General features: G+C 36.9%; 1 protein-coding gene and 1 long non-coding RNA gene across 8 annotated transcripts in view; one reads left to right on the forward strand and one right to left on the reverse strand.

Annotated features, from left to right (window-relative positions):
• The first annotated feature begins 4,313 nt into the window (after positions 1–4,313).
• Positions 4,314–26,466, forward strand: part of LOC116300497 (delta-like protein A) — a 38,594-nt gene continuing 16,441 nt past the window's right edge. Inside the window, exons 1-2 of one of the 7 annotated variants that reach the window (XM_031709397.2) lie at positions 4,314–4,510; positions 23,199–23,394. In XM_031709397.2, the coding sequence (XP_031565257.1) occupies positions 23,287–23,394 (108 nt within the window). In that variant the 5' untranslated portion in view covers positions 4,314–4,510; positions 23,199–23,286. Of the gene's footprint in view, positions 4,511–5,496; positions 5,789–10,341; positions 10,766–18,925; positions 18,947–21,437; positions 21,637–22,932; positions 22,953–23,198; positions 23,395–26,466 lie in introns of those variants that run through there. The other 6 variants (XM_031709378.2, XM_031709418.2, XM_031709385.2 and 3 more) reach the window with 6 other exon arrangements.
• LOC148905099 (uncharacterized) lies at positions 14,921–24,234 on the reverse strand. The gene is made up of 3 exons (XR_016118703.1): positions 24,052–24,234; positions 23,844–23,918; positions 14,921–16,321 (listed from the first exon to the last, which is right to left on the reverse strand). It is a non-coding gene; the product is annotated as an uncharacterized LOC148905099 (long non-coding RNA).

Raw genomic sequence — 26,466 nt, forward strand, 5'->3', positions numbered from 1 at the left:
AGCCCAAGTACGCATCTGGAAGGAAAGATATTTTTAGCAATTCTCAGTATGTATTGTTTAAAATAATTAACGACTAAATGTTTGGCAAATGACAATAAGTTAATTTATAGATATTCAATATACACCGTTTAGGTTACAATTAACTCATACATCTCAGCATCCGATATAGAACTTTTGTATATTGATGGATTGCAAGCATTCCCAAGAGAGTCAAAAGACATAAGCATGGCGGCTATTGTGGTGCCGTTAACAATGGGTGCTAATGAGAAATCTTTTGTTAAATGGCACCAACATGGCCGCGATGACGTAACGTGCAATCGAAGAATAGTATATCCATTACATGACTTTAGAGTGGTCTTGGCCCCGATTATAAGATAAGAACACCCGTACGTATTTTTTTAGCACGATGGTCCAATGTTTTGGAAGAATACTTTAATAAGGGTCTTTATCTTAAAGGATAGGGCATTTCTTTGGTTTCACTCCTTGAGCGGAGAGATGGTTGATTGGACGATACTCGGTGACGTCATCTTTACGTGATGTATGTAATATTCGATCTTGGCTAATCAAACATACAAGGTTTATTATATCATCTTCGGTGAATCTTCGCGCCTCCAAACATTTCCAAGGATCACTAGGGTCATTTTCCGGCACCTATCGATGGTTTTCACAGCCGCCATGTTGGATGAATTTAACAAAAGATTCGTGATTAGTTTCTTTTGTTATATCATCCAACATGGCCGCCGTGTCTTTTATTATTTCGTTCTCTAGGGAATGAATGAAAACCAGCATTTCTAGCGACGGTAACCCGGTCTATATATAAAATTTGATCCAATGAAGACACAAGGAAGACCGATTAACCAAAATGTAATTTCCAATCGATCAAATTACAATTAATAAACTGCTTATTTCTGAAAACTAGCTTGATTTATGAGCACTTTAAGTCCAACAAAATTAACCCTGAAGGTGATCAGTAAATTTAGAAACTTTTTACGGTATTAAATTAAGGTGATAAATCACGTCTTTAACGACGGGGAGTTTCATTCACGTAATGTGCATGTATAACATTGTCTCAAGTCACTAGACCCGAATCAATTTTTTCATGGAGGGCTCCACTCGGAAATAATGAAAAAAATTAGTATTCCAGCTTTTAGTTTACGGTTTATTAGCTTACAGTTTATTCCAGCTTTTTAGCTTACAGTTTATTACATATTACACACCTATTTCAAAAAACGTCGTCGGAGATCTGGAACTGTGGGCGATCTGAGACTAAACGGAATATATAAAATGCGAAAAAATCACATTCCTAACTAAAAAATCATGATTCGTATTCCAATATAAAAGGAAGCAAAGTTGTTCGGCATTGCATATATTACATTTTCAGATAGTCTCAGATTCCAGATTTCGGACCGACAACGTTTTTTGAAACAGGTAGTGTAGACTAATTCAAGAAGTGGTGTACCTGCTACTTTTAATACTGAATAGCGAGTTGTAACCAGAATCGTCATAAAAAAATCAGGTTCATTCTTTATTCCTGGAGATTTGATTCTTTATTCCTCATAACGATGAAACAGCCGCCATGTTGGTTGTCCTAACGAGAGAAGTTATGTCAACCAACATGGCGGCTATGACGTACCAGGTACTCTAAAAATATCTAATTAAACGGGGCCAAGTTGTACGAAGGGTGGATAGCACTATTGAACAGATAAATCTTATCCAGTGGAAAAATTTATTGGATAACAGCATCGACTTATCCGCATTGGATAAGGATTTATCCGTCGTAAAGCGCTCACCACCCTTCGTACGAGATAGATGTTTATTCTTTTTGCATTTACGGATCCTACGTTTCTTTAATTTTGCTGTTATAAACTTCAACAGAAATGACCTCTTTTGGGTGCTATGCGTTTAAAACAACTCGATGATTCGTATTTTCTGATTGGAATAAAACACTCTTTTTAATTGGTCAGGTTTGAAACACACAACGTATATTATACCCTATCATCAGAAGGTGTGGTGCGCTATTAGCCATTCTGACGTTGAGGGGAATAGGTCAAGTTTGCATTGCAGTGCATTGTGGAACTGTTGTTGACCATTTTGAAAATGTGTCCTCTAAAACAGTCCCACAATGCACTGTAATGCCAACTCGACCCAGTTTTTCCTCGACCTCAGAATGGCTTACGCAAACTACTGCTTGTGTTTGAGCTAAGAAAATTCTTTTTTTTTTTTTTTTGCAAAGAAAAATAAAGCAAATATAAAAGAAGGGTTGCATCATATTTGTTAGGTCTTTCCCTTGATTCAAGGGTTTTTTTCTCTTGTTTTCCTCCCTCCGCAAAACCAAACACGTTAAATTACAATTTGCTTCTTGAGTTTACTCCAAAGAAGACCTAACTTCCAAATTTTTTAGGGAAATGATTGCAAGATAGTTTTAATGATATAAAGCAACGTTGGCAAAGACCTGGGGCTCAGACGCCACATCTGCTAAGCTAGCTGGTGCACTGACGCCATACTAACCCATGTTTGACACCGGTATTCAAATCATAATCGCCTGGAAGCAAGTGTTATACCCTGGGGTCCAGAGGTTATTTATTCTCTCTGTAGCGTTTGCTGTTCTCGCTCATTACAACCACAGGAAGCGAAATAGAACCTCTGGAGCCAAGGGTGCAAGTGATATGACTTTAGCACGGAATGTGTCCCATTATGCTGCCTCTTTATAGGGAAGCATGGGTGGCGTAGCGGTGACAGCGATCGCCGCTCACTAATGCGACCCGGGTTCTTTCCTCGGACTCGTCGTATGTGAGAAGAAATTGTTGGTTCTCCCCTAGTATGCTTCGAGGGTTTTTCTCCGGGTTCTCCGGTTTTCCTCCCTCCATCCCTCCCTCATCAAATCAACTTCTAAATTCTAATTCGATCTAGGAAGGGCCTAGATGAGGATTACTCTGTGTAATTCTAGTTACCCTACCAAATTGTGAGGCTTTTTCTTCCTTTTTGGGCGAGACTTGAACACTTATCAGAACCTCCATCGTATGCGAATAGTTAAATGTTTATGTATTTTTCATTTGCATGCTTCAAGGGTTTTTCCTCCGGAGTCTCCGGTTTTCATTCCTCCTGCCGCCAAAGCGAACAGTTTCGGGCCCGTCGTAACTGCCATTGGCCTATTTTATAATCGTACTGATACACATCTATACAAGCAATTAGGAACATTAGTCATTACAAGAATATATGCGAATGCTTTATCATTAGATCAGTGTGCTATATGCCGGCTATTTCGCAATGTCAAATAAATAATTTAGGATTATTGATACATATCTTGGCCATCCACTGAAATTAAGGCGTCAACATAGACGCTGTCTATGAATACCTAACCCGCCTTAAAATGTCATCTATACATTTATCCATGTATAATATAATGTTTTCATGTAGTTATACCGTAGTGAGCTAGGTCACGTAGTCTGTGATTCATCTATGCATCCAAATGTAAACTGAGAGTATCTATATTTAGAGTTCTTTGTTGGTTTATAGATTCATGAGGCAACGTCAGTCGTGAATAATTGAATCTTCTACTAATCGATCCATTTCTGGCTTAGCATTTTGAAACCTCTTAGGTGTACTAGACACACTAGCGCTATCACAGCCACCCGTTAAGACGTTTCAATTGTTGTAAGCCTTGATAATCCTATTGGTCATTGGGCGTTGGCCTTTTCCTAACACGTTGGCAGGTGATTCTAATTTAGATTAGTAAATTAGCCAAGTATAATAGCCGTAAACATCTATTGAATTTAGTTCAAGATTCTTCAGGAATTTGACACTGAAGCCTATACATGTCATATACATATGTATTCCACTGTGTACGCTGAATAAACGATCTGTAGTCCAAGATACCTTTGAACTTGAATTTCATGTACTTTAAGTTCGTCATAAAAATGTTCTCCCCCTCCATTGCCACAGGCTCAGTTTTAAGCACCTCGAAATGGCTGGATGCCAGTGGCTTCTCTGAATATGAAAATAGCCTGACCTGCAGCTAAATACCCTTAAAACATATAGAAAAGGAGCCAGTGACGTCATGAGAAGACAAGTTGGTTTTGAACACAGCAGTATTGCTGGTTGACTGTTGAGCTAAAAATTCTCCGGGTTTGCTTCCACGTGCATGCCTCCTAAAATATTCTACTCTACAATTTCTCAGTAAAATTCAGTATCCACCCGCCTGAAGTTATTCAAGCCCTTAGATCCTTCAACCTGATTCGTTGAGCTCTCGTTGATCTAATATATTTTGTCTCCAAGATCCCTGCCGTTGACTGTTACCATGTAGACAAGAAACATTATTTTGTAATCATCGCCTTGATCGCCCACACGGCCCACACGGCTTTACGCTAAAAGCTTGGCTCAACGACTCAAACGAGTGAATCACCTGAGACTGAATGGTCTAAACAACCAATGTGTTTTAATCTTCTCAAGATTTCGCGCTGTGAAAGCAAAGCTGTCCTTAGGCTGAATTCAGATGAAGGTTAAAATATCGGTGAGTTTTGTGTTCATGAAGGTAGAATTTACAGGTGTGTTTTCGTGAGGAAAGGATGATTGCGAAATATGGGTCTACATTGGAGTGTCTTGTATGAAAAATTACTCCAGGGAGTGATGTTTGCATTAGTGATACTGATAGATGCCTATTGGGTATCAGGAGGACCGCCATCTTAGATGTGCAGAATCCCTAGGGGACTGGCAGTTTCTCTGATTAATCGGTTTTTATTCAAATCCAGAATAACAAATCGTGGGAAAAATTCAGCTTTCCTCGTTAGTTTGAAGAGCTAATTGAAAATGACACTTGGGTGATGTATAATATACTCATCATCATAAAGTTAACTAGAAAAGATCGAACGCCATAGAATATAGTATTTTTATCCTCAAAAAATAAGTTTTTAGTCCGGTTTTGAAAAACAATTCTAAAGCAATTCCAATTTCTGTAAAAAGAAGCGAAAAAACTCAACAGTATATTGAATATATTTTGTAAAATGTTTGGCAAATGCAGGCTGCTTAAAAATTTAAATGGAAGTTTTCTTAAATTTAAGTCGTTTGGGTTTATATTGGTTTCTATAGTAACAGAATATCATTTTTGAAAAATTTCCATACTCCTTTTATCCGTTTTTCCTGTTTCTAAAAATGGCTTCGTCATCCTTTCTTTTAAGAAAAAAAAAATTTTTTCCTTGCTCCACTCCCTTCGCGTTTTCCTTTCTTTCTTTTTTTTTTTTTCTTTCTTTCTTTCTTTTTCAATTTTTATTAAAACAAGTGGGTGTCACATATTCCAGAAAAAAGTCAAAATTTAAAGCTTAATGATTTGATGTATAGCTTAAATTTTTGATGCATACTTGAGTCTCACACTGACAGCATACCGAGCTCAGTAGATGAGAGCGTACACTCAGTTCGTTCCAGTCTTCTAATTTTAGTGCATGTGTAAATTCTCGCTTCTCGAAGAATTCTGGGAAATGTCGTTGAAGGTCTAGGTTATCTGTTCTGGTTAACCAATCCCGCAAGACGAAAAACAGTTTGTTTTTTAATGTACACAACGGATCCACCTGTTGTGAGACTGATGCTAGTCAGAGGTCCGTGTCACGAACGAAAAAAGAGTGACAGAAAATCGTGATTTAAGCCCAGGAAGATTTCATTATTTAGAATTTGGAAGGCAATGCAAGAGGAAGTTCCTTGGAAATGTTGTGGCGATTTTACCTCGAATTTTGGATATTAATGACACATGAACTTGGACAATTGTAGGCTGCAGACGTTTGCTGATAGCATCTTGCAGGTAAGCGAGACTAGAACCTTTACTTACAATGCATGGAGCCGGCTCGTAAGATATAGTGAGGGTAACGTTTGTTAGATTTAACGTATCACTTTCACTTGTCAATTAGATACGAAACAATAGTATCGACTATGATATGATTAGGACTTATTTACTCTCTCATTCAAAAGTAGAATATATAAATGCGTAGTATTATTTATTGCTCCGAAGTTTTTTCCCCAGTAAAGTCATGTGGGGGAGATTGTATTGTAAACGAATCACCACAACGTTAAAACAAACTTTTCAAAGACCGAATGAAAAGTAATAATAACAAAAAATTTTAAATTTTCCAAAAACATCAATTCCAATTTACATATTCTAGTGTTGCAAAAACAAGGCCGACGGATTTAACCTGGGATTATACTTTTTTGGAAATGATTTCTCTAAATATCGGAAATTATATATTTCTTAGGGTTTCTTTATGCTTATAAATTGTAGTATTTTTTCTAACTTTTACCCTTTGATGTGCACATTATTAAGGTGTAAATTCGAAATCAGATGTTTTTTCGCACAAACAAAAAAGCAAAACACCGTGCAAGCAAAAAATTTGCAATTTAATCATGTTTCTTGCAAAGTGAATTTTATGTAACTGCGCAAATCATACTTGGGTTATTGCCAAGATTTTTTCGAATGACTTAGAAAGACGTAGCAAGAGCTATAATATATACTCCTTTATCTATTTGTTGGCGTTTGCAAGAAGACAAAATACTTTAAGATGCATCGAAACGGAAAAATATATAATATATTTTAAAATAAAATCCGCAAGAAAATCCCTTAAAAATACTAATGATTCAATACTCGTTAATGAAGTATAAGCCGTGCTTAGTAAACTTATAAGCCATACATATTATAAAAGCTAGACGACAAACCGGTACTGTAGATCGATAGTATTAAAAATGCAAAAACACTGTTACATAATGTTTTACGAAGTCTGTATTTCTAGTTTGCAGACGTTTGCGGGTTACATCCACCTTTATTTAGAAATAAAGCTCTATATCGACCAAGGATGCATGCATGTAAGATATAAATTTGCCCAAAATTTTGATGCACCATTTATAACGAATAAATTCTATCGATTTTATTAGCACCTTAAGAAAGTTCATTCAACATTTTTTTAGGACTAGGTTTTTATATTTTACTCAATTAACACAGTTTTTTTAAAAATATTACTGGGTGTTTTTCAAGACGCCTTTCCTCATTTTGAATGGATGGCGTTATATCAAACCTTAGACAGAGATGAAGAAAATCTGTCTTTATCGTCTTTAACATAAAAATGATTGATTATTTTTGAAACTAACGAGGATTTTGTGCAGAAAAAGACCCTAGAGGAAGAGTCAAATGAGAATTAATCTTTAATTTATCAAACTGGACTCAAGACAACTTGTGCAGAAACGTAAACATTTCTTTTGAAAATATGCACAAATGATCTTCCAGATGTAGTACCAGAATTTTGCAGTACTAAACCGCACCGAAAAGTCGAAAATACTATCAATTTATTTCTTTCCGTCTCTACTTGAGTTTTCGTAGTAAGAGTTGGTCCTAATTTTCTAAAGTTTGAACAAAATATATAAATTATGAGTGTCTTTGAGTTATTTTTGGTGTATTTTTAACTTTATTTTAAGGATGCCCTAGTTTGAAAATAGCTGAGATAGTTTGTGGATGTTGTGCTTATAGTCGATTAAAATTTATTCAGTCAATAAAACTTGTCAGACTGCAAATCTATCATAAAAATGCCCCCTAGTGCTTAGTAAAGTCCTTGTTCGTTTATGAAGGCGATGTCTTGGAGAAAGAGGAATTATGACTTATAACAGAAAACAATTTAAAACATAATGGGCTCCACGATCCCTAGGATGTCTTATCAAAAAACCCCACTGATTTAAGGAATAATCTTTGTTCAGATACAAAGCCCAGCTCCTGCAATTCTTAAATAAGATTATACTCTAGCATTTCTATTCTTCTCTCTTTCAATTCATCTTTTTCTTTCACTTATTGAGATAGTGCAGCCAACGAAGTTTAATGGCTTATAGGTAGTCGCTCAAGTATATGCAACTAAAACACTTTAGCTTTTTTTAGGTATGAATCTGACCAACGAAACGTCTCGAAATCTTTCGAAAACAACGAGAAATCAGTCGGCAAACGGTTCAGAAATTCAAAAAGTTGCCTTATACTTCGCCTATTTGTCAAACCGGTAATTTTTAAGACTTTCAGCAAATTGCCACTGAGTGTTGTTGTTGTTGCTGCCAGTTGTTGTCTTTGTTGTCGTTCAGCGTTCCTGTTTTGCTGTTAACATTCTTCAACAAAAGATATGTTTTATCCTACTACAACCAAGCATATAAAATCGAAGCCTATCAGCACTGTCAGTCCTGTTGCTAGAACGTTCTCTCGTCATGGCAACCGCTTGAAGTTTTGCAAAAAGAGTCGTAATTATAAAAAAGCTTACTAGAAAGTAAATGCAAATGTTTATTAGGGAAGAGATGACTGAAAATAGCCCCCAGCTGGCGTAGTCTACGGCTGTGTACTGAATTTTTTTAAAGAAATATTTCTATAATTCAATGTTAAAATTAGTGGAATTTAAATTATTACCGGCATAAATAATTAAAAAATTATCGTAGTTGGATGGTGAAAGCTTTTCACCGCGGTTAACTCTTTACTTTTTTAAAAAATTGATTGACAATTGCCGTTGTTGTTTTTGTTTTATATTTTTCATAGTATCTACAAGTTGGTCATTCCTCTCTTGCTTTTGCTCTCTACTTTTGCAACTTTTGTGATTGTTGTTGTTGTCGTCGTCGTTAATAAAATATAATATTAAAAATCTACAATTTTGTGCCAGGTTTTAAGTTAGGCAAGAATTCATTCACTGATTCACTTCTTGGGAATTTTCTTTTCTATGTTTGGACACACTTAAACATTTTCTTTACTCGTTCTTAACAAGCATCAAGACATGTAAAATTGTACTTTTGTGTATTTTGCAACTTGCATGATCCAGATATGCTGCATGGCTGGTCAACTTTTACATCACAAACATGGTTTGCTGTATGCATTAGTATTGGAATTCATAGCCATCCTTTGTTGCATACTTTTAAAATCGGACACTAATTTATAAAAGTCATTTTATAAAAGATTTTCATCAAGTTAACTTGAATTTCGGAACTAGATTTTATCTATTTATTCGATCTCTTTTCCTTTTCAATGTTGTTAAAATTACTCACAATTAGCCTATGAATTTTAAAGATTCTACTTTTAAGACGGGCGTTCAAAATCTATATATCATTTACGCTCCAGGTGGAAGAAACGAATCATTGACACTGTATTCAAAGCTAAACAAAAGCCACTAAACCTTCAGAACAAAGTCTAAGATTATTAGATTCTACCGCGAAAAATTAATTCATTTTTTAACTCAACAAGCTTCCAAAAATTATCTTGTTTACTTCAAAATTATGACTGCGGTTCTGCTGCTGAATAGACTCAAAATTACAAAAGTAGTTGGTGTAGTATTTCAAAGTTTCTTTTTGGAAGTAAGTTCAAAGCATGAGGGAGTGAATTCCATTGTTGTAGACTCAGTGTGGTGGATGTTTTTGGATGACAATTGGGCGACTTCCAGACATGTTACTCTTTTACATGAGTCCATTAAGGCTATTAATAACTTGAAAGATGATTTCGCGTATATTTGCTACTATGTTTTACATGATTTGCATTCTTATGGCTTAATTTTGTACTAATTTTAAAGTTAATCCAAAGTGATAGTCGAGCATGATGATTGCGAGATTTGAAAACCGCGGAAATGAGCTCGGCCACGCGGCTGTGTTTGCGTTCTGAAAACTTCACTTTGACCTTGAAGGAAGCGTGACAAACTAATTGCTATGACATTCACCATTTAAAACCCTATACCATCCTTTCTTTAATACATATTTCGTACTGCGAATAGCAATATTCATGCTTATTAAATAACACATTCCCGCTGTTAGATCAGTGTTGGATTGCTTCACAAATGCCTTCACTCTATGGCGTTGCCTGATTGCTCATTTGCTGCCTCAAATATTCAGCTCCGATGCAAATGAACCAAAACAAACGTCATTAGATTGACTTTTCCGGTATCCTTGGTTCTTCTTTTTTTTATTAGGCACATGGTACTTAGCCATAATCAATAGCATTGGATCAATTCAGTGTTTACACATCACTGACGAATATTCAATAGCTTGTAAACACGATTACGACTGGCGTACTTCAAAACTGTTGCCCATTCTTTAACACCCTGCAGGATCTTTTAGCTCTCACAATTAGGCTTTTTGTACGCTTGTCAACAACCTATGGAGTTATTTTTCGGGTTTACTTTCTCGAGAAAGCGATAAAATTGTTTGACAGCTCTCTCGACGAACATCGCCTCCGGTTGATAGAATGTGACTTACTAGTAAGGCTGGGGGCGGGAATCAGGCTTGTGGGAGTGCGTCTATTTGAACCTTCGGTACATAATATATTGGTCAATACTTCACCTATCGTTCACCCTTCCAATGGGTCAGGTGGAACCCATTGTTTGTGATCAAATTCGCTATCGGCCACATGGTCAAAACAATAGCCGGACTTTGAAAGTTTTGTAAATAGTATTCCACCATCTTGGAATCAGTTGCTGAATATCGAGATCGTTCGTTGGAATTCCAGCACGAAATTGGCGCGAATCGAAACTACTTCGAAACTTCTGTCGTCTGCAAGCGTATAGCTTGAAAATTCTTGAATTGACTACACGTGTAGGAGCCCGCGATCAGTTTGAACGATTTGGAGCCACGTGAAGAAAGACATCACCGCGGTAGACGAAAACTTGTTCCCTGGGAAACATAAAGTAATTTTGTGCTGTTTACCATGTAAAGGCAAAATATGGAGAGTTTATCTTGCTGCTGAAAGATTTCAAAACGCCAGTCCCTCCATGATGAGGAAAAACCTTGGCTCGTAAGTACTGATGGATTCTTTCTTGACGTTAAGAGAAAACTCTCTTTTCGCCCAACATTTTCTTGACACATTACAAATGAAATACAAAATGATATATCATATATTGCAGCCAAAACAGCAGCGAAGCTGTGCTAAAAGCCCTTACTTCGAAACCAAAATCCACGGATCATTATAATTTAAGATAAAGAACTAGGCCGGAAGATAGAATTTTATTCCTGAAAAGGATTAAAAATGGCAAATAGCGTACCAAAGACGACTCTTTATTATTTCAGTCACGTAAAGCTTCACACTCCCTAATACTTTCTATTCATTTTCCAAACTGTCTTACATAACTAAAGGTCTCTCTAAAACCTCACATTTTATTTTTAAAATGTTAGAAAGCAAGAGTTTTGACTGTGATTTTATCAATGACATTTGGTTCACTTACACTGGCAATACAAGGAAATATAATCACCAATCTATTACTATAATTTAGGCAACAGTGAATGTTTAGTGTCGCCGAACACAACCCCGGTACCAGTAATAAAGTTGTTTTTTTTCCTCTTCACATAATAACTTAAGATGATACAGGACAACAAGAAATGTCTATGCTCGTTTTGATATCATAATTTTTTATCGAAATATTTTTGAAATTGATGATGTCGAAAAATGATGAATTCAGAGTCGAAAACAACCGAGTTTGTGAGTGAATATCGCTTGAACGAACACGATCGAGTTATGATATATTTACCCAATATTCCAGCCACTTTTTTAAAAATCTTGCAGCTTTGATGGACAACCTTAGACTGTTAACAACAATATAGAATCCAGGGCCATTCATTCATCATTCAAGTAAATTCATACTTCAATTTGCCAAGAAAAGCTGTTGGCAATTATCGCTTTTTCTCTATTCTTTTTAAGGGCTTATTTTTAGGGTTTTATCTTTCTCCGTAGGGGAAACATCGAAAAAGGAAAAGGGTTCTTGAGTAAGACGTTTCGTCGAGGTTAAATAAACCATTTTTCTGTAAGAAAAATAAATTTTATAATTTAGCTGTCGCAAAAATAGCCGCTAAATCATATGAAATCCGACGAGTGATAAATTTGCATATTTTTTTCAGCTGTCGTTCATGTTATTTAGCGAGAGATATATTTGTTTAGTCGAAAAAATACTGCAATCCCCTCCAGATTTTTACCAAAATTGGTATAAACCCCTGAAGACTACATAGTCAAATAAGGTATAATATTTATATCAAGCTGTTGGCATTAATTTGCGAATGCTGATAGCAAAAAAAGTTCACCTTGGGAAGGAGATGTTTGGATTGAAAACAATCCCATTGTAGTGTTTTTTTTCACGAGATCAAAACATTGGCCCAAACGTACTAAATAAATCATAAAACCGGGAAAATTATCCCGTGGTATTAAGTAGACGACAAAACTTTAGATTAACTAAAAGGATGAAGTGTTGTAGGATTTTTTGATTTGATGAACTAAGAGTCTGGAACAGATTAATTTTCTTGGGCCACGACCCTGGCCTAGAGTGTGCGTCCTTATGCACCAGTATGATTCGATGTGCGTTGTGCATGCTCTTATTTGAATTTTCCGCAGACATTTATGTGTAACTAATCCAGTTCAGTTTACTGGAGATAATTCAAAAATTTTTGGTAATGATAGATCAGTTTGCATTCTAATAAAATTTACTTCAAGGGGGAAAATTTAAAGATAAGTTGTAGATCTGGTGCATTGTGGAAAACCATTTTAAAGTTGACAAGTCTAATCCCCGCAGTTTCGATGGGAAACTGTTTTGGTCACGACTATCTTTTGCAATTTGCAGCACATAGATACCCGAAAATCATGATTACTTCTTCACGAAAAACTGAGGGAAAAAGACCTTTTAAAAATCTTCTTAAGAAGACCATGAAAATCCACTCATAAGTTGTTTTTTCATCAAAAATATTAGCACCAAGTTTCATTTCATTGTCAGTTCTCTCTTTCTCTATTACGAATGATCATAATAAATCTTATTTCCAATTGATTGGCTCAAGGGATGATTTACAGCATCTTTTTAAAGTGACAAAAACTCGAAGTGTTCACGGTTCGAGTGTGCTCACTGTAAAATGAATGTCGTCTATGTGGTCTATTTTCGCTCTTCCTTCATGACCAGAGCAAAAGATGTTCCAAGTTTATCGGGATTCCAAGCACCCACTCACCAAAACATAATTCTAAAAAACTTATAGATCTACACAGAAATATAAATTACAATCGCCGGGTGCAGAATGGTATAGATAAAACACAAAGACACACAAAAGTTTGAATATTTCATCGATCATTTCTCCAAACTTTTGTTATTTTTTGTAAGGGAGACGCGCTAATTGCTCGCGAGTTATCATCACCTCGCTTCCCATAACCTTAATGTACAGGCCTGCTATAAACGTTTTATTCTTAAATTATTGGCTTTCAATAAGATAAAGCTTGGACTGCATTAGCACTACGACTATTTAACTTGCGTGGGTTTATGTTTGTGAAGGATTTTTTCAAATCTCTCTGCATGAATTTCTATAGTAATAATATTTGGCGTAGTCTTTCACAGGAACTTCACAATAGCATCCAACATAAGAAGCTGCGTTTATATTGTTATGGAAAATGCGGCTTTCGAAGCGGGCTATCCACATTCTAAAAACCACTTTGAAAAACCTTCAAATAAAACATAAGGCTCAAAGATAATTTTTGTCTAGTTCGGTTAGCTCCTAGTTCTTTTTCGCTTTTGGCGTCTCGTGCTGGAAACTAATGCGGAAAACTTATGATATAATTTCCATAATGTTCGTTCTTCCAATGATGATAATAATAATTTCGGAAATATATAATATTGTACAATTTTTTTTACTTTGATGTTGTCGATAAATCCTGTTTGAAAAAAGTTTTACCATCGCCGCTAATTCATTCATTCATTTCATTGGTCAATACACAATCACTCACCGGCTTAGCGAATCAATTCATACTGAAGCGATCTTTGCAATACTTGGGCAGCTGTGAATCAAAACCGCACCCTTATAACTCAGCTTTAATGTTTTAACTTTTTGAATAGCATAAGCTGAGATCCAATATCATTGTTGGGAAATAGGCCTATTTAAGGCCACAGATTGAACCCAGATTCATTATAGATAATTTAATGCAGATCAACATAGTTTTCGCAGCCTGATCGTTACTATAGCCTACCAATAATTAACTTCGTTGAGCTAGCGGGATTGATCCAAAAGATATCTTCTATAAAGCAACATTTCACTTTAAAATTTTCTTGCCTTTTGACACTAAATTAAACCTGCCATAAGTCATAGTTCTTAAAACCACTTAAATTGAAGGAAGAAGAGGTATTGAATTGTCATCTCAAAAATGATTAAAAACGGCGGGAATTGTGTTCACGTGCGTTCTGCATCCACGCGCCCGATTGATGTTCACACAATCATAAAATCCCAAGCACAGGCTATACGCGTGCGCTAAAAACCTCTTAGATCTTTAAAAGTTGCTCTTACAGAGGTTTTTCTAAAGTTGAAAGACTTAAACCAGTTGTTATTTATCAACTATATTTCTCTTTTCTCTCCAGTAGTCGATAAAACCCAATATTTTCCCACAGGTGGTTGTATTATTGACGGTTTTGTTATGACCACAAACGCATGTTGATGTCACCTCTTGAAAGGCTTAGTTTCTCTTTCTTTAAGCGACTGTAAATATCCATACCTAGGTTTTTTGATTTCTAGAAAGCACTTTGAAGCTTCGTGTATTTTATGAGATATAATAGAAACGAAGTCTATTAATAACTATCTAGATAAATTAAGATTGTTCATTTGATCATAGCTCTTTGTAATCGCCTTAAAGAGGACAAAGCACCCATGCCTCGTTTATCATTCGGCATAGCGCTTATTGTTGCTTCCTTCATCCCAAGAGAGTTGGAGTAAGTTAGTTTAAGACAGCCAGCATGGCAGGGGATGACATGGTTGAGTAGGTTAGCTGACGAGCGTGTCCAATAAGCATCCTTTTGGTGCATTAGTGTTTATTTACTATCCAAATGAGCACACATGCACGTTGTACTAGAGTTGTTTTGTTCAACTCGTAAAAGAAAAAAATGACTATTTAGTTAGTACTAGTTGATAAAAAACAAACAAAGGAAGAAAATGTGTTTAGAGTCTACCACATATTATTATGCAGTTTTCTCGAATTAGCACTTCGAACATACAATCATATATCAATTTCATTTTAACAGCAGTTAACTAGTTTTCTTTACGTTTTTATGAAAGTGTTCAAAGTACAGAGAAACGGGTGTTCTATGCCAGCAAAGTCAGTATTGTACATAAACACATTAAGTGTATGTTTGCATTAGTTTAGGTAGGATTATTCGGAGTCTAAATAACCAGTAATTGTTGTCAAAGTACTGACGGTGTATTCTAAGCTGGACATGCATTTAGATATCCAGTCGTTAGTAGTGATGCATTTTGTATTGCTTATATGATCCCAGTGACTCGATCCTAGTGACGAGATACGATATGCTATAACATTGAAATGGTTGCCCGTTGTCTTTATCTTATCGGATCGCACAGTTACGATTGCCCTACGAAAGAGTGATTTTATTTAAACCCGTGAAAAAATAGTACGCATAACAGTTAGTAGTAGACTCTAAACCCATTGTTTTCTTTTGTTTTTTATCAACTAGTACTAACTAAGTAGTTATTTTTCTTTCACGAGTTAAATAAAATCACTCTACTGTACGGCTATAAACTGATTTGCTGCTCTGTAGTAACTAATCGTAGTGGATGACAGTGATTGATGGATGACAGTGATTGACAGTATGTAACGGTAACAATAGAAGTAGTGGTGGTAGTGACAGTATAGTGCTGGTCGGTAGGGATTGATGGAAAGATGGTGATAAGAAGTGGCAGTGGCAGTGGCAGTGGCAGTGGCAGTGGCAGTGGCAGTGGCAGTGGCAGTGGCAGTGGCAGTGGCAGTGGCAGTTGTAGTGGTAGTGGTAGTGGTAGTGTTAGTGGTTATGATAGTTGTACTGGTAGTGGTGGCCGAATTTTGTGGTGGTATATAATAGTGGTGGTAAAAGTAGTTCACTAATTGGAGATATTGATAGTAGATATTGATGATAATGACTGTTGCACTGGTTTTGTGTAGCCGCGGATCAGCCGGTACGTGGGATAAAAATAATTATAGTTGTGGCGATGGTAGTGGTGGTGGTACCAGCTGATGCTGCATCTAATTTAGCTAGTGTAGTGAGAGTAGGCCTGATCCTGATAAGTAACTGAAACGCGACTTCTTAGGTCAGTCTGCTTGCATGATTTATGCTGCGTTTTTCCGCATAACAATATGTCCAAACATCTGGAAAGTGGTCTTGATATCTGGTCGGGTAGAGGTCACATAACTGATTCAATCTCTGTTATCAGTCATTTCTTCCAAGGGGGTTTATATCCGTGTAGAAGCAAGGGATAATTAATGTGGTCATCGTTATCACGATGTTATCAGAGCCGGCTAGACACCAAACCGCGGAAGGCTTTTCAGTACCAAACTTCATGGACCATACCAACCCTGAAATAGAAAACCGGCAAAAACATTTCGGCGATAATTTAAGATTTGAATTTATGTAAAATATCGAAGCCAGTATAAAGTTAAACAAATAGAATGTGCTTGAGCAAGTTAATATGACCTTTAGATTATAAAAGCCGTGCGTATAAATAAACCTATCCAAGAATGAATGAGATTATCGCTTATCAAAGAAATGGCCAATCACATAATGGAACAACAATATAAGAATTTTTTTTCCTAATTCGACGATACGGCGGCCATCTTGGATCGCAAGTCATTATGGGGCATTCAGGGGTAAATAAAGAGCTATCATGTGAGGCTTGGTGATATATTTTTCTTTATTTCACCTGCCATTATTACAGTCAAAGAAGGCACACCGATTATGTTTACCCATGAAAGGAAGACAAACACAAAGTTTTTTGCTTTGCTTTGTTTTGCCCCCTGGATGCCTCATAATGCCTTGCGATCCAAGAAGGCCGGCTTTGGGTTTTGGAATTTATTCATTAATTCACTTGTTCCAGGTTTTCGTAAATTCTTTGCCAGTTTAGGATTACAAAACTTCCCCAAGTAAATTATATTCTATTTTTATTTATTTTTATCATTATGGAAATTAAGCATAAATATTTGATTATTAATATCTCCGTTTGATTAATTTGTAACTAACGACCGGCAAAAACAAACAAAATATCTCAGAAAATTCTGGGCGTTTAGCTTATCTATAGATTTCGGAAATCTTCTGAATCTGGTAATAAGCTTGACGACTATATAGAGAGGTATTCTATTCGTATGATATATACAGCTCTCACTCGCGTGTCAATAAGCAGAGGTAATTAAGAAAAGTTGGCCGATCTCTTAACACCTTTTACCAAGTTTTCAAATCATCGTATTAAAATATTTATTAGTTTTTCAACTTGTGCCAAGTTTAACGATACCGTACTCGATAGGTGACCTTCCGTGCGTATTTATTTACATGTGGAGTTTTAATCAAGTCGAACAGATTGAGGGTATTAGCACGAATTAACACGATGCTGGATTTTCTTTAGCCGTACTTCACAACTCCCAAGTACGAGTTGATGCAAGAGTAGTCATTAAACTGTGAATCAGATTTTTTAATCGTTTTTAAGAAAGCAAATGTGTGCTATAACATAGTGACCTTGGTTTCAAATTCGAGCTCAATTCCAATTGTAAACAGTTATAAAGTCAAAAACAAGTTTTAAAGCTTGAGATATATTAGCAAGCATGTCGCAGTTATGTCTGACAACCACCTTGTGACCTAAAATCTCCCCCCGAAAGTGGCACCAATTATAAGCTAGCTATCCCCACTTTACTAAATACTGATGTTCTAGTTTTAATGAGTGGTATTTAAAGGTTATCAAGATGGCACGAGCCACTCGCGCCTGCCTTGTGCTCCTAATGGTAAAACCCTTTGGCGGGAAAATGTCAGACGCGTGCGCTGCCGACACTTTAAAAGGCGCGAATTCTAGAACTTTAAGGTATTCGCTTCATTAGATCATCAAAGACACTACAATTCTGGAGAAATAATCCTAAAGAAGTTTACCAAGGCTTGGAAAGTTTTCTTCAATTTTAAAATCGAGGCAACCTATGTCTCTGAAGGTAAAGTCTTGTCTTTTATTTGCTTTGGAAATCCAGCGAGGCCACAAAAGCAAAGTTCAAAGCAGTTCACTTCTTGTCAATTTTGGTTAACTTTTTCGAATTATTCCGCTGTCTTTAAGGAATTTTTCTATCTAGGCTAACAGTTTATGAAATAGTTGTGTCAAATCTTATCATCAGTGTTAATAATACTATAAAACCTGTTCAAGGTCAAAAATTATTATTATTATCTAATATCGAGATTGCAATCAAATTCTTGATATCTTCTTATTAGATGTCTTATGAGGGCTGGTCTCTAGATAATAGGGATAGTTCAAAGCTTACCGTATTTATACTTGCGTAGTTCGTAATTCCGTCCTTATCAAGATTTTACACTGATAACTAATCCTATGGCATGTTTGTTCCGTAACTGAATTAGAGTAGATATAAACATGCCCTGAACTGCGAATTATAATAAGAAATAGATGGAAATGACAGTCCAAATATTAAGACAAATATAAAGTGGATTTAATATAAGCATAAAAGAAGCTTTAGCCCGTTATAGCAGTTTACGTGGACTTAAATAGATGATAATGATGAGCGGTAATAAGGCACAATCAAGTTAATTCAATGGCCTATTTGATTTATACCATCATTCAATCTGAAATATATACCATCATTTCACATATCTAATCCAATGTAACGACTACTTCACGGCCTTTTTTCGAAGTTCAACGAACTCTCAGGGGAAGTACTCAAGCAATTTATACAAATCATAGGCGTTATTTTCGCAGAGGAATGTGCGAGAGTCGCACCCAAAGGATTTGACACATTGGGCATATGAAAACATCTTTGATAGGTGTGTTAGCTAACTCCTCCTTTATCACCGGTTTGGTTGTCAGTAATCTTAGACCCTCAGTTTCGAGGTATATTAATCTAGACAGCTGGTCAGGAGTTGAAGATTTATCAAGCTTTGCAAGTGATCGGCCGTTCCATGTGTGATCTTTAGCCTTGGGATGTTACTGTAGTCGATTCAAGGTGAGAACTTTTAAGCATTACCTCAGCTCGACTCTAGGTATTTTGGTATAAAATGCGTCAGAGCCAGCTTTCCGCGTTCTCAAATACCCTTAGAAAACAAACAAATTATCAATCAAATTGAAAAGCGATACCTTGAAAAAAATTTTGAAACTAATTTCAGCCATGGAAAGGATTCGATCTTCTGAAACGTTTTGCTTCGTAAGGACGGAGCTTGCGAAATCTTCACTCTTACATCATTCAAGCATAACTTCCTTTTCGCCTTTTTTTAATTATCATGCTTGCTGTGAATTCCCTGAATAGTTTTTCCATAAACACCTCTCGAAAAATCTGCTAATTGTCACAAATCTCACACTTCGTTAAATACGATTATACATGAATCATATTTGAGCAATAGGAATTCATTGAATTCATCCAAAATTATACACAAACAAATTGCGGTTTCCTCTTACATGCTGTTGGCTTGTTAAAAGTCTTTATATAGCTTGAGAAAATAGTAGAATCATATTAGTATTCACTTGAAGAGCCAAACCATGGAACGTCCTGTTAACCTTACTAAAATTGGATTCCAATTTCGGTACAGGCGAATCGTCTTTGTTACCTTACAAAATCTTCTATATTTACTCTTTCAGAGCTCGTAAGTAGTAGTGGGCACTTGAGAAAATCGCTGGCCCCGATTTCTGGGTAGAATTAAGAAACCACAATGCAAGTAGAACACAGAACTAAGCCAATAAATTACCAAGTTTCCTTCCTTTTTCAACTTTTTATGGGTGGTCCAAAAGGTGCCAATCCAGTTTCCTTTATAATTTAATTTAGCCCAAAGACCAGAACACGTCCAAAGTCCTCCTCTTTTTTACCAGGTACAGAAGTCAGAACTGTGGATGCTAGATGCTTACATATATAGAGCTCTTATTTCGGTGATATAGGCACTCAGGAATTCATTCGTGGTGCAAGACTTCTTTATTCTGGGTTGGAAACTGCTGGGAATTCCTTTTTATGTGGGATGGCACCAAACAGCCAACAGTGGGTGGGTGGTATTACAATATACACACGCGCCAGTTTTGATAGAACAAGCTAATCTTGTGACTTGTAACAACAATGCGCATTTTGTTCCTATTCGTCATCAGTACATTCCAAAGAGAGAAAAGATTTTCACGTATTTACTACCAAAACTTCGGTTGCCGGATAAGACCTCTATCCACTATGGTTTCCCTTGGATTACCATCTCATCTAGTACTTCATTTATCATTCTGTTTAAAGTCTAATTCATTAGAATCATCTAGTACAAGATCTATATATATCATAAGAATGATTGATTAGTTAGGACAGCAGTAACGACAAACAAAAACAAGATAGTTTCCTGGTTCTTGAGGGAAAAATATCCTCGCGGTCCCTGGAAAGTGTTTATACAAGCACGGGGGCTTTTAAAAATCGATCGATGCGTTCCTGTTTGTGTAGCAGCGTTGAGTTATGTTTGCGAAGTCGTTAATGGACTTTCAAGAAGATATCTTATACATGTTAGAATCGTGATATCCTTGTCCTGCTGTTAGTCGAAAAAATGCGCAATTTAATTTAAAAAAGTCTTCTCCTTGAATGTTTTCGACTAGTTTTGGAGCTCACCATTTCGTTACAAACAACTAGGCGTTTGCATTGTCAAACAAATATTTACAATTGCTTGGTTTTTCATTACGGATATTTTTAGTATAGATAAAGTTAGTTTTCAAACCACACCTCTGGTGTTATTAAGCTAGGTACAATGATGTGAACGTAGGCAAACAGAGCGAGATTCTATTTAAAGTCACGTTCAAGAACACGGTGGTCCTAAGGCACTTATTCATAATTATTCGTGTCTACGAGCCATTTACTATTGGTGCCTTTGTATTTTTATTAAATACAGTGTTTGTTTGTTAAAATAACCAAGTCGTGTGCGCGTTTGTACATTGAATGGGAACAGTGGCATTATGTGTACTGTCTGTCGGTCTGTCTGTCCAATGACGTCATATTGAAGGTCACGCCGGGTCACCCCTGACCGTGTTGTTTTTCCATCCAGATCGACCACAATCTCCCATCTGCTTATCACTTCGCTACTGTCTCTTGTCTCTCATGTTTAGTGAAGAATCCATTTATTTGTTCTTTAGCGCGATCGCCAACACATGCGGGTGGTCGATAAACACGTCCTCGTGTTACATACCCCAGAGTTTCAAATACGATGATGTAAACACGAGCTCAGCTTATTGAGCATGTATGCACCGGCAGAGGTTTTAAAAGCCATCTAGACGTGCTCTCACGCGGCTCAGCGAAGGGAATCGCTAAGGTGTAATGACTAAGTATAGTACTCTTGACCTCTCGTCCGTGAAAGGCAAAAAAGTTTTTTTTTCTCCTGATAGGCCTTGACATAATCAGCAGCTTGGCTCACTAATATAAACCGTGCAAGTCTCGCGTGGATTTTCCTATAAATGATTACTCGTTGGATAAAATAGCCGCGCTGAATTTATTGTATTGTTTCAATCGATGACTCGTCAAATTGATCGAGTCAAAAGATTAGCACAATTTCGAGTCAGGTTTACGTGGGAAGGCAGTTACTACGGGAACTGTCTTTAATTCTTCGAGCTCAGCAAGACTTTTGCAAGAACTTGCTACCTAAGTTTACTTAGACGCTACCTACTAGGGAAAGTCAGACTACGATAACTTGAGTAAGTATTAGGGTTTTTGGATCTGGATACCAGGTCTGTTTGTGTCACCGTTATGATGATCAGAGGTATAGCAGGGTATTGTAGTTTATAGCATCAAAGTGTCAGGTCGATAGATTTTGCATGTCATAGTGGACTTAATTTTGTATACATTCCCAACATGAATTTTGTTGTAATGCACGATCAGTAAATTTATCCACGAAATGAGAAGAATTCTACTCTCTCTCCCTTTGACAGGCACCCAAACTTAACTAATGTGGGAGATTTTTTAATTTTTTAAAATACAATTCATAACATTTAAAAATAATGTAAAAACAAAGCGTATGCAATCACCTATGCATAGCCATTTCCATAGAACGTACCTAACCGTGTTTGCATAACCATGATATCATTACGACACAGGTGATTCAACATTTTAGGGACTTTAAAAGTCGCCATAACCAAGTGTACTCACTGGTCGAGCAACAGCCCAAAATTTCATTCCTCACGTCCTCAAATCTTCTTGATTAATATACTTGGAAATTCGTAATTAGGGGTCGCTGCCTTTCTCAATTAGGTAGCTTGTTAGCTTACAAACAACCTGTTGGTCTGTCTTGGATCTCATTGCTTAGAACAATATTTCTAACATTTTATTTTTCAACATTGAGTGACTTCTAGGGTTGCTATAATCACACAATTTAACTACTGCGCTTTTTTCTGTTTTGAAATCCGACTCTAGTTTTCCTCGATTTATAAGACCTTTATAAGCCTTTGCTCTCGACTTTAAACAAAAATAACAAAATCCTCATACAGAGTTTGCCTTCACACCGCAGAGGAAGACCGTTCATTATCTTATGGAGACAACATTTGCTAATTAAAACAATTTTCGAAATAATGGGTTTTCCGGTATTTCCGGGGATGAAGTCAGTGACCAGAAATGGTTGACCAACGAAGATAGTAGATTCGGAGTTGGTCAGAACGTTGAGTACACAGCCCGACTTAACCTATAACTAGACAAACATGTTACTAGTGTGTTGTCGCTACTACTAGCGTAACGTTGAATGTTGTTCACATTACGTAAAAGATCCAAATCTAGAAAATTTGTAAGTGTTTATAAATAACTGCTGGGAAAACTCTACGCGTTTGCAATATTTACAGTTGGTATGGTAAGACTGTGACAAGTCTCTGCACGTTTTTCATGGGTAAGATTGGAAACCGTCACGACGCGAACTCGTTAGACTCGGACCCATTTATTAGGTAACGACCTGTGAATGCTTTGTTTTACTATTTTGGGTTAGTGTCACGTGGAAGACAATTGTAGGGATTTGAATGACGGCATGGTAGGTTTCAGGAACCGACAACGCTAGCAGAGTACTACTTAGTTCAGTATTGAGTTTAAGTTTTCCGTCACAAGAGAGCACTTTTCTCATGCTTTTGTGATTTCAACCCGCGGTCATTAAGTCAATTGGCCACTAACGCTCTCTCTACAGGAACTAGTATACATCTAGTGATCTAGTGAAGTGGACTGCTAAACTGAGTCCCTTTCAAGTCAAAGCTCACATGAATTTGTCATTCGTATTTCACAGTGCTACGTCAAGGACACATATTGAGTTAAAGAACAAGCGACTGAGAGAGAGGTGACTTAACACACAGACGGCTCGGAGTCCAAGGCCCATGCCGCTTCGAAGATCCCATCGGAGACTCTGTACGGTGTTTGGAATACCATCCGTTCTTCACAACCTACATTTATATCTAATACTCATATGCGCTTCTCTCCCTCATGTAAGTAAAAGAATTACATATGTTTTCTTAAGCTTAGCTAATCGGCCTTGTCATGCAATAATATTATTTTGTATTACTTTTTTGATATTTTAATGTTTTTGTTATCACTGACAACATAAGATTATCCTTTGGTAAACCACGTGTGTATATATCGAGGGGGTATGCCTTGATGAGAGATCCAAAATCCTAAAATTCAAACCTGTATTGCGATTCACTCCAAGTAAAAATTCAGAAAACAAAAAGACCCCAAAAATAAAAGTTTTTAGAGTTTTCTGACGTAAAAGTGAAAGTTCACGAGGGAGTTCCCCAGATTCGGATGAGTTGACTTTGTTAATTCAGCAACTATTTACTAGCGTATCATAGTGAATTTATCAGAAGCAAGCTGAGTTTTGTCTGAATCAATCAAGTGCTATCTGCGACGTTCGACATAATTAGTTTAAGCCACATACCTAACTACCCCGTTATCAAGGAGCAGAGCGCAATGACTTTGTAAACTCCCGCCAAATAGTTCAGTCCATTCAACGCTATCAAGAGATAAAGATATACTATGATAAGTTGGAAAGCACTCCTGTGATACACTTCAAAATCTAAGAAATACTATAAAAAATTAATATAATTCAACGGCGTTTGCTCCGCTTTTTCGTCCGTTCATTTTACCTTCTTTTTCACGCTATCCTAACATCACAATCCGTATTTTGGTTCAGACCACCATCGATTCGGAACCGACAAAATTTCTGCAAGATGGCATTTCCTACTCGACGTTGGTGAATAGCCCTTGACGTAAGCGTCCAAACATCGATGTATTTCCCCCCACTTATTGACTGTTATATTATTAGAACTAACTTGACAAGTAGGATTCTACCGTGGGTGGCTAAAACGTATTATCAGGATAGGATATGTAGAAAAGGATGGGTGGCTTTTGACCAAGATAAAACACTATTTTTACATGAACTACTGGGCGAACTGGACGTCGTATTGATTTGCTGGGCTTAAATTCTCTTGGGAGCAATTCCTTCACGTATATTTTATAATACGCCACGAATATCGTGCCCTTCGCCTCGAAAGACCTTGAACCAGATACAGAAAATATTTGTCCATTTCAACAAAATTTCAAAAATTCTCAGACGGTTTTTTTTATAAAGATTTTGTTTTATCTCTAGACTTGATAAAATGAGTACTGAATGACATCCTGATGGTTTCCACCAGTTTGATCGTTATCGGGGTATTACAGGGCATCTGGTCTAATCAAGTGCCTACTAATCCCTGCTATCGCCTTCAAAATTGAATTAAATGCATCATCCAGGATAAAACTAGATTTGTTAATTGATGTTTAGGACTTAGATATCAGCAGAATTGATTACCCGGCATTTTTTTTTTTTTTTTTGGAGATACGTCCCTTTTTGATAGAGGCAACTTTCCCGAATACCAAGACGTACTATGTTTGGCATTTGCAGGGTATTTGTTCCTCATCGATAAAAAAAACCCTGTTTCCTCGTACCGTGAAATTCAGTATTTTTAACGTGGTTTGAACTCTATTGCCTCTAAGCATTCGGGTCATCGGGTATAGAAGATTTGCAGTGATGCGTTGACGCATTTCAATACTCGACAAACAGTCCATCGATTCATAATCATCATATCAAAGAGTACATTATAATTTAGTTCATTGAGCAACAATGCTTTTTATTTCGTTAATTTCTAGCAGAGTCATTTCAAATCTGCCCAAAACGACCGTCAGCTTTTTAATTTGTTAATTTCTAGTAGAGTCGTCCAAACCTGCCCAAAACGACCGCCAGTGACCTTCGTTTAACGTCCAATCGGGTTGCATTTAAACTCTGCTAAACGCCTATTACCGTCCTCTTACAAAATGGATCTGTTTTGACTCGGTGCGAGTTGGTGACGTCAAGCACATCTGATATCGGGGATGGGATGGGGGATTCCACAAGATCTGTTAACACTCTGAGATGACCCGAATAACGAACCCCGAGGTCCCGAACACACAACTAAAAACCACTACACCAATTTTAATTTCCGTAAAATGTTCCGTGCTGTCTGGTTCATTTTCCGGACCGGTGCACAGAAGGTTTCCGATTGGGACATACGTTCTCGCAAAAGGATATATCTTCTCATTCAACGTAGCTTCGTTCACAAGAATCGTTCTTGTACCGTTTGGGTGGCCGGGCCCATCGTGTCTCGCTGCTAATATCTACGTATATTTACGATAACTTCACAAGATTAGAGACTGGAATTTTTATGGAATTTGAGGTTAAATTTTGACCACCCCGAGACCAAACAATCGTAAACAAACGTAAACATACAATAAAGAAACCGCGGTGAAGATAAGGCTGGCTTGCTTGCTTCCCCGACATGCATCGTATATCCGGCGTCGCGCAGGAACCGAGTATCCCATTGCTTCCTCAAATCACCTCGGTTACAATTTCCATAAGTACTCTTAACTCTATTCTACCTACAATTTCCCTGTAATCTAATTTATTTGATTCCTATCAGGAGATGTACTCTCAGAAACTTCGTACATATTACTTCCGCTTTAGATCGATTTCTATTCTTATTGGCCCGGTATTAACCTTTGGAGATTGGAGCTTTCTCAAGAGCCTCACGCCCTGTTCTATCCGGTTCAAATTGTTGTTTAAGTTAAGGGGTTGTTTCCGGGCGATACATCATGGCACTGAACGTCTTTACTTAGGCGTCCGACGTCTGGGTGTTCTACTCTTATCGTTCCATTAAAACACGGTTAGCTCGATTACGGTACGCGCCCTGCAACCCGGGTCATTGTACAGCTTGAAATGAACGCCTATCGAAAACAATTGGAGCCATTCGTGGTGGTCAGTCTGTTCCTTCCACCCAAAGTTGCCAAAAACTTCAAAATTTTCAATAGCATCCGATATTTTTTAGCTCGGGATTTTAGACCATGTACCGGCATTCTCTTGAGTATTATTTCTTTCCCATTCCTCTTTCAAACCATATATGTCACTTCCTTGAGTAAAATTAGTCGTTCATTGATAACAATTAAGGAGATGCATAATAGCTTACGCAAGGAATCTCATTCGTAACATG

Source organism: Actinia tenebrosa, unplaced genomic scaffold (genome assembly GCF_029948245.1).
Source record: "Actinia tenebrosa isolate PJP-AT-01 unplaced genomic scaffold, QUT_ActTen_1.0 PGA_scaffold8__29_contigs__length_14323225, whole genome shotgun sequence".
NCBI lineage: Eukaryota > Metazoa > Cnidaria > Anthozoa > Actiniaria > Actiniidae > Actinia > Actinia tenebrosa.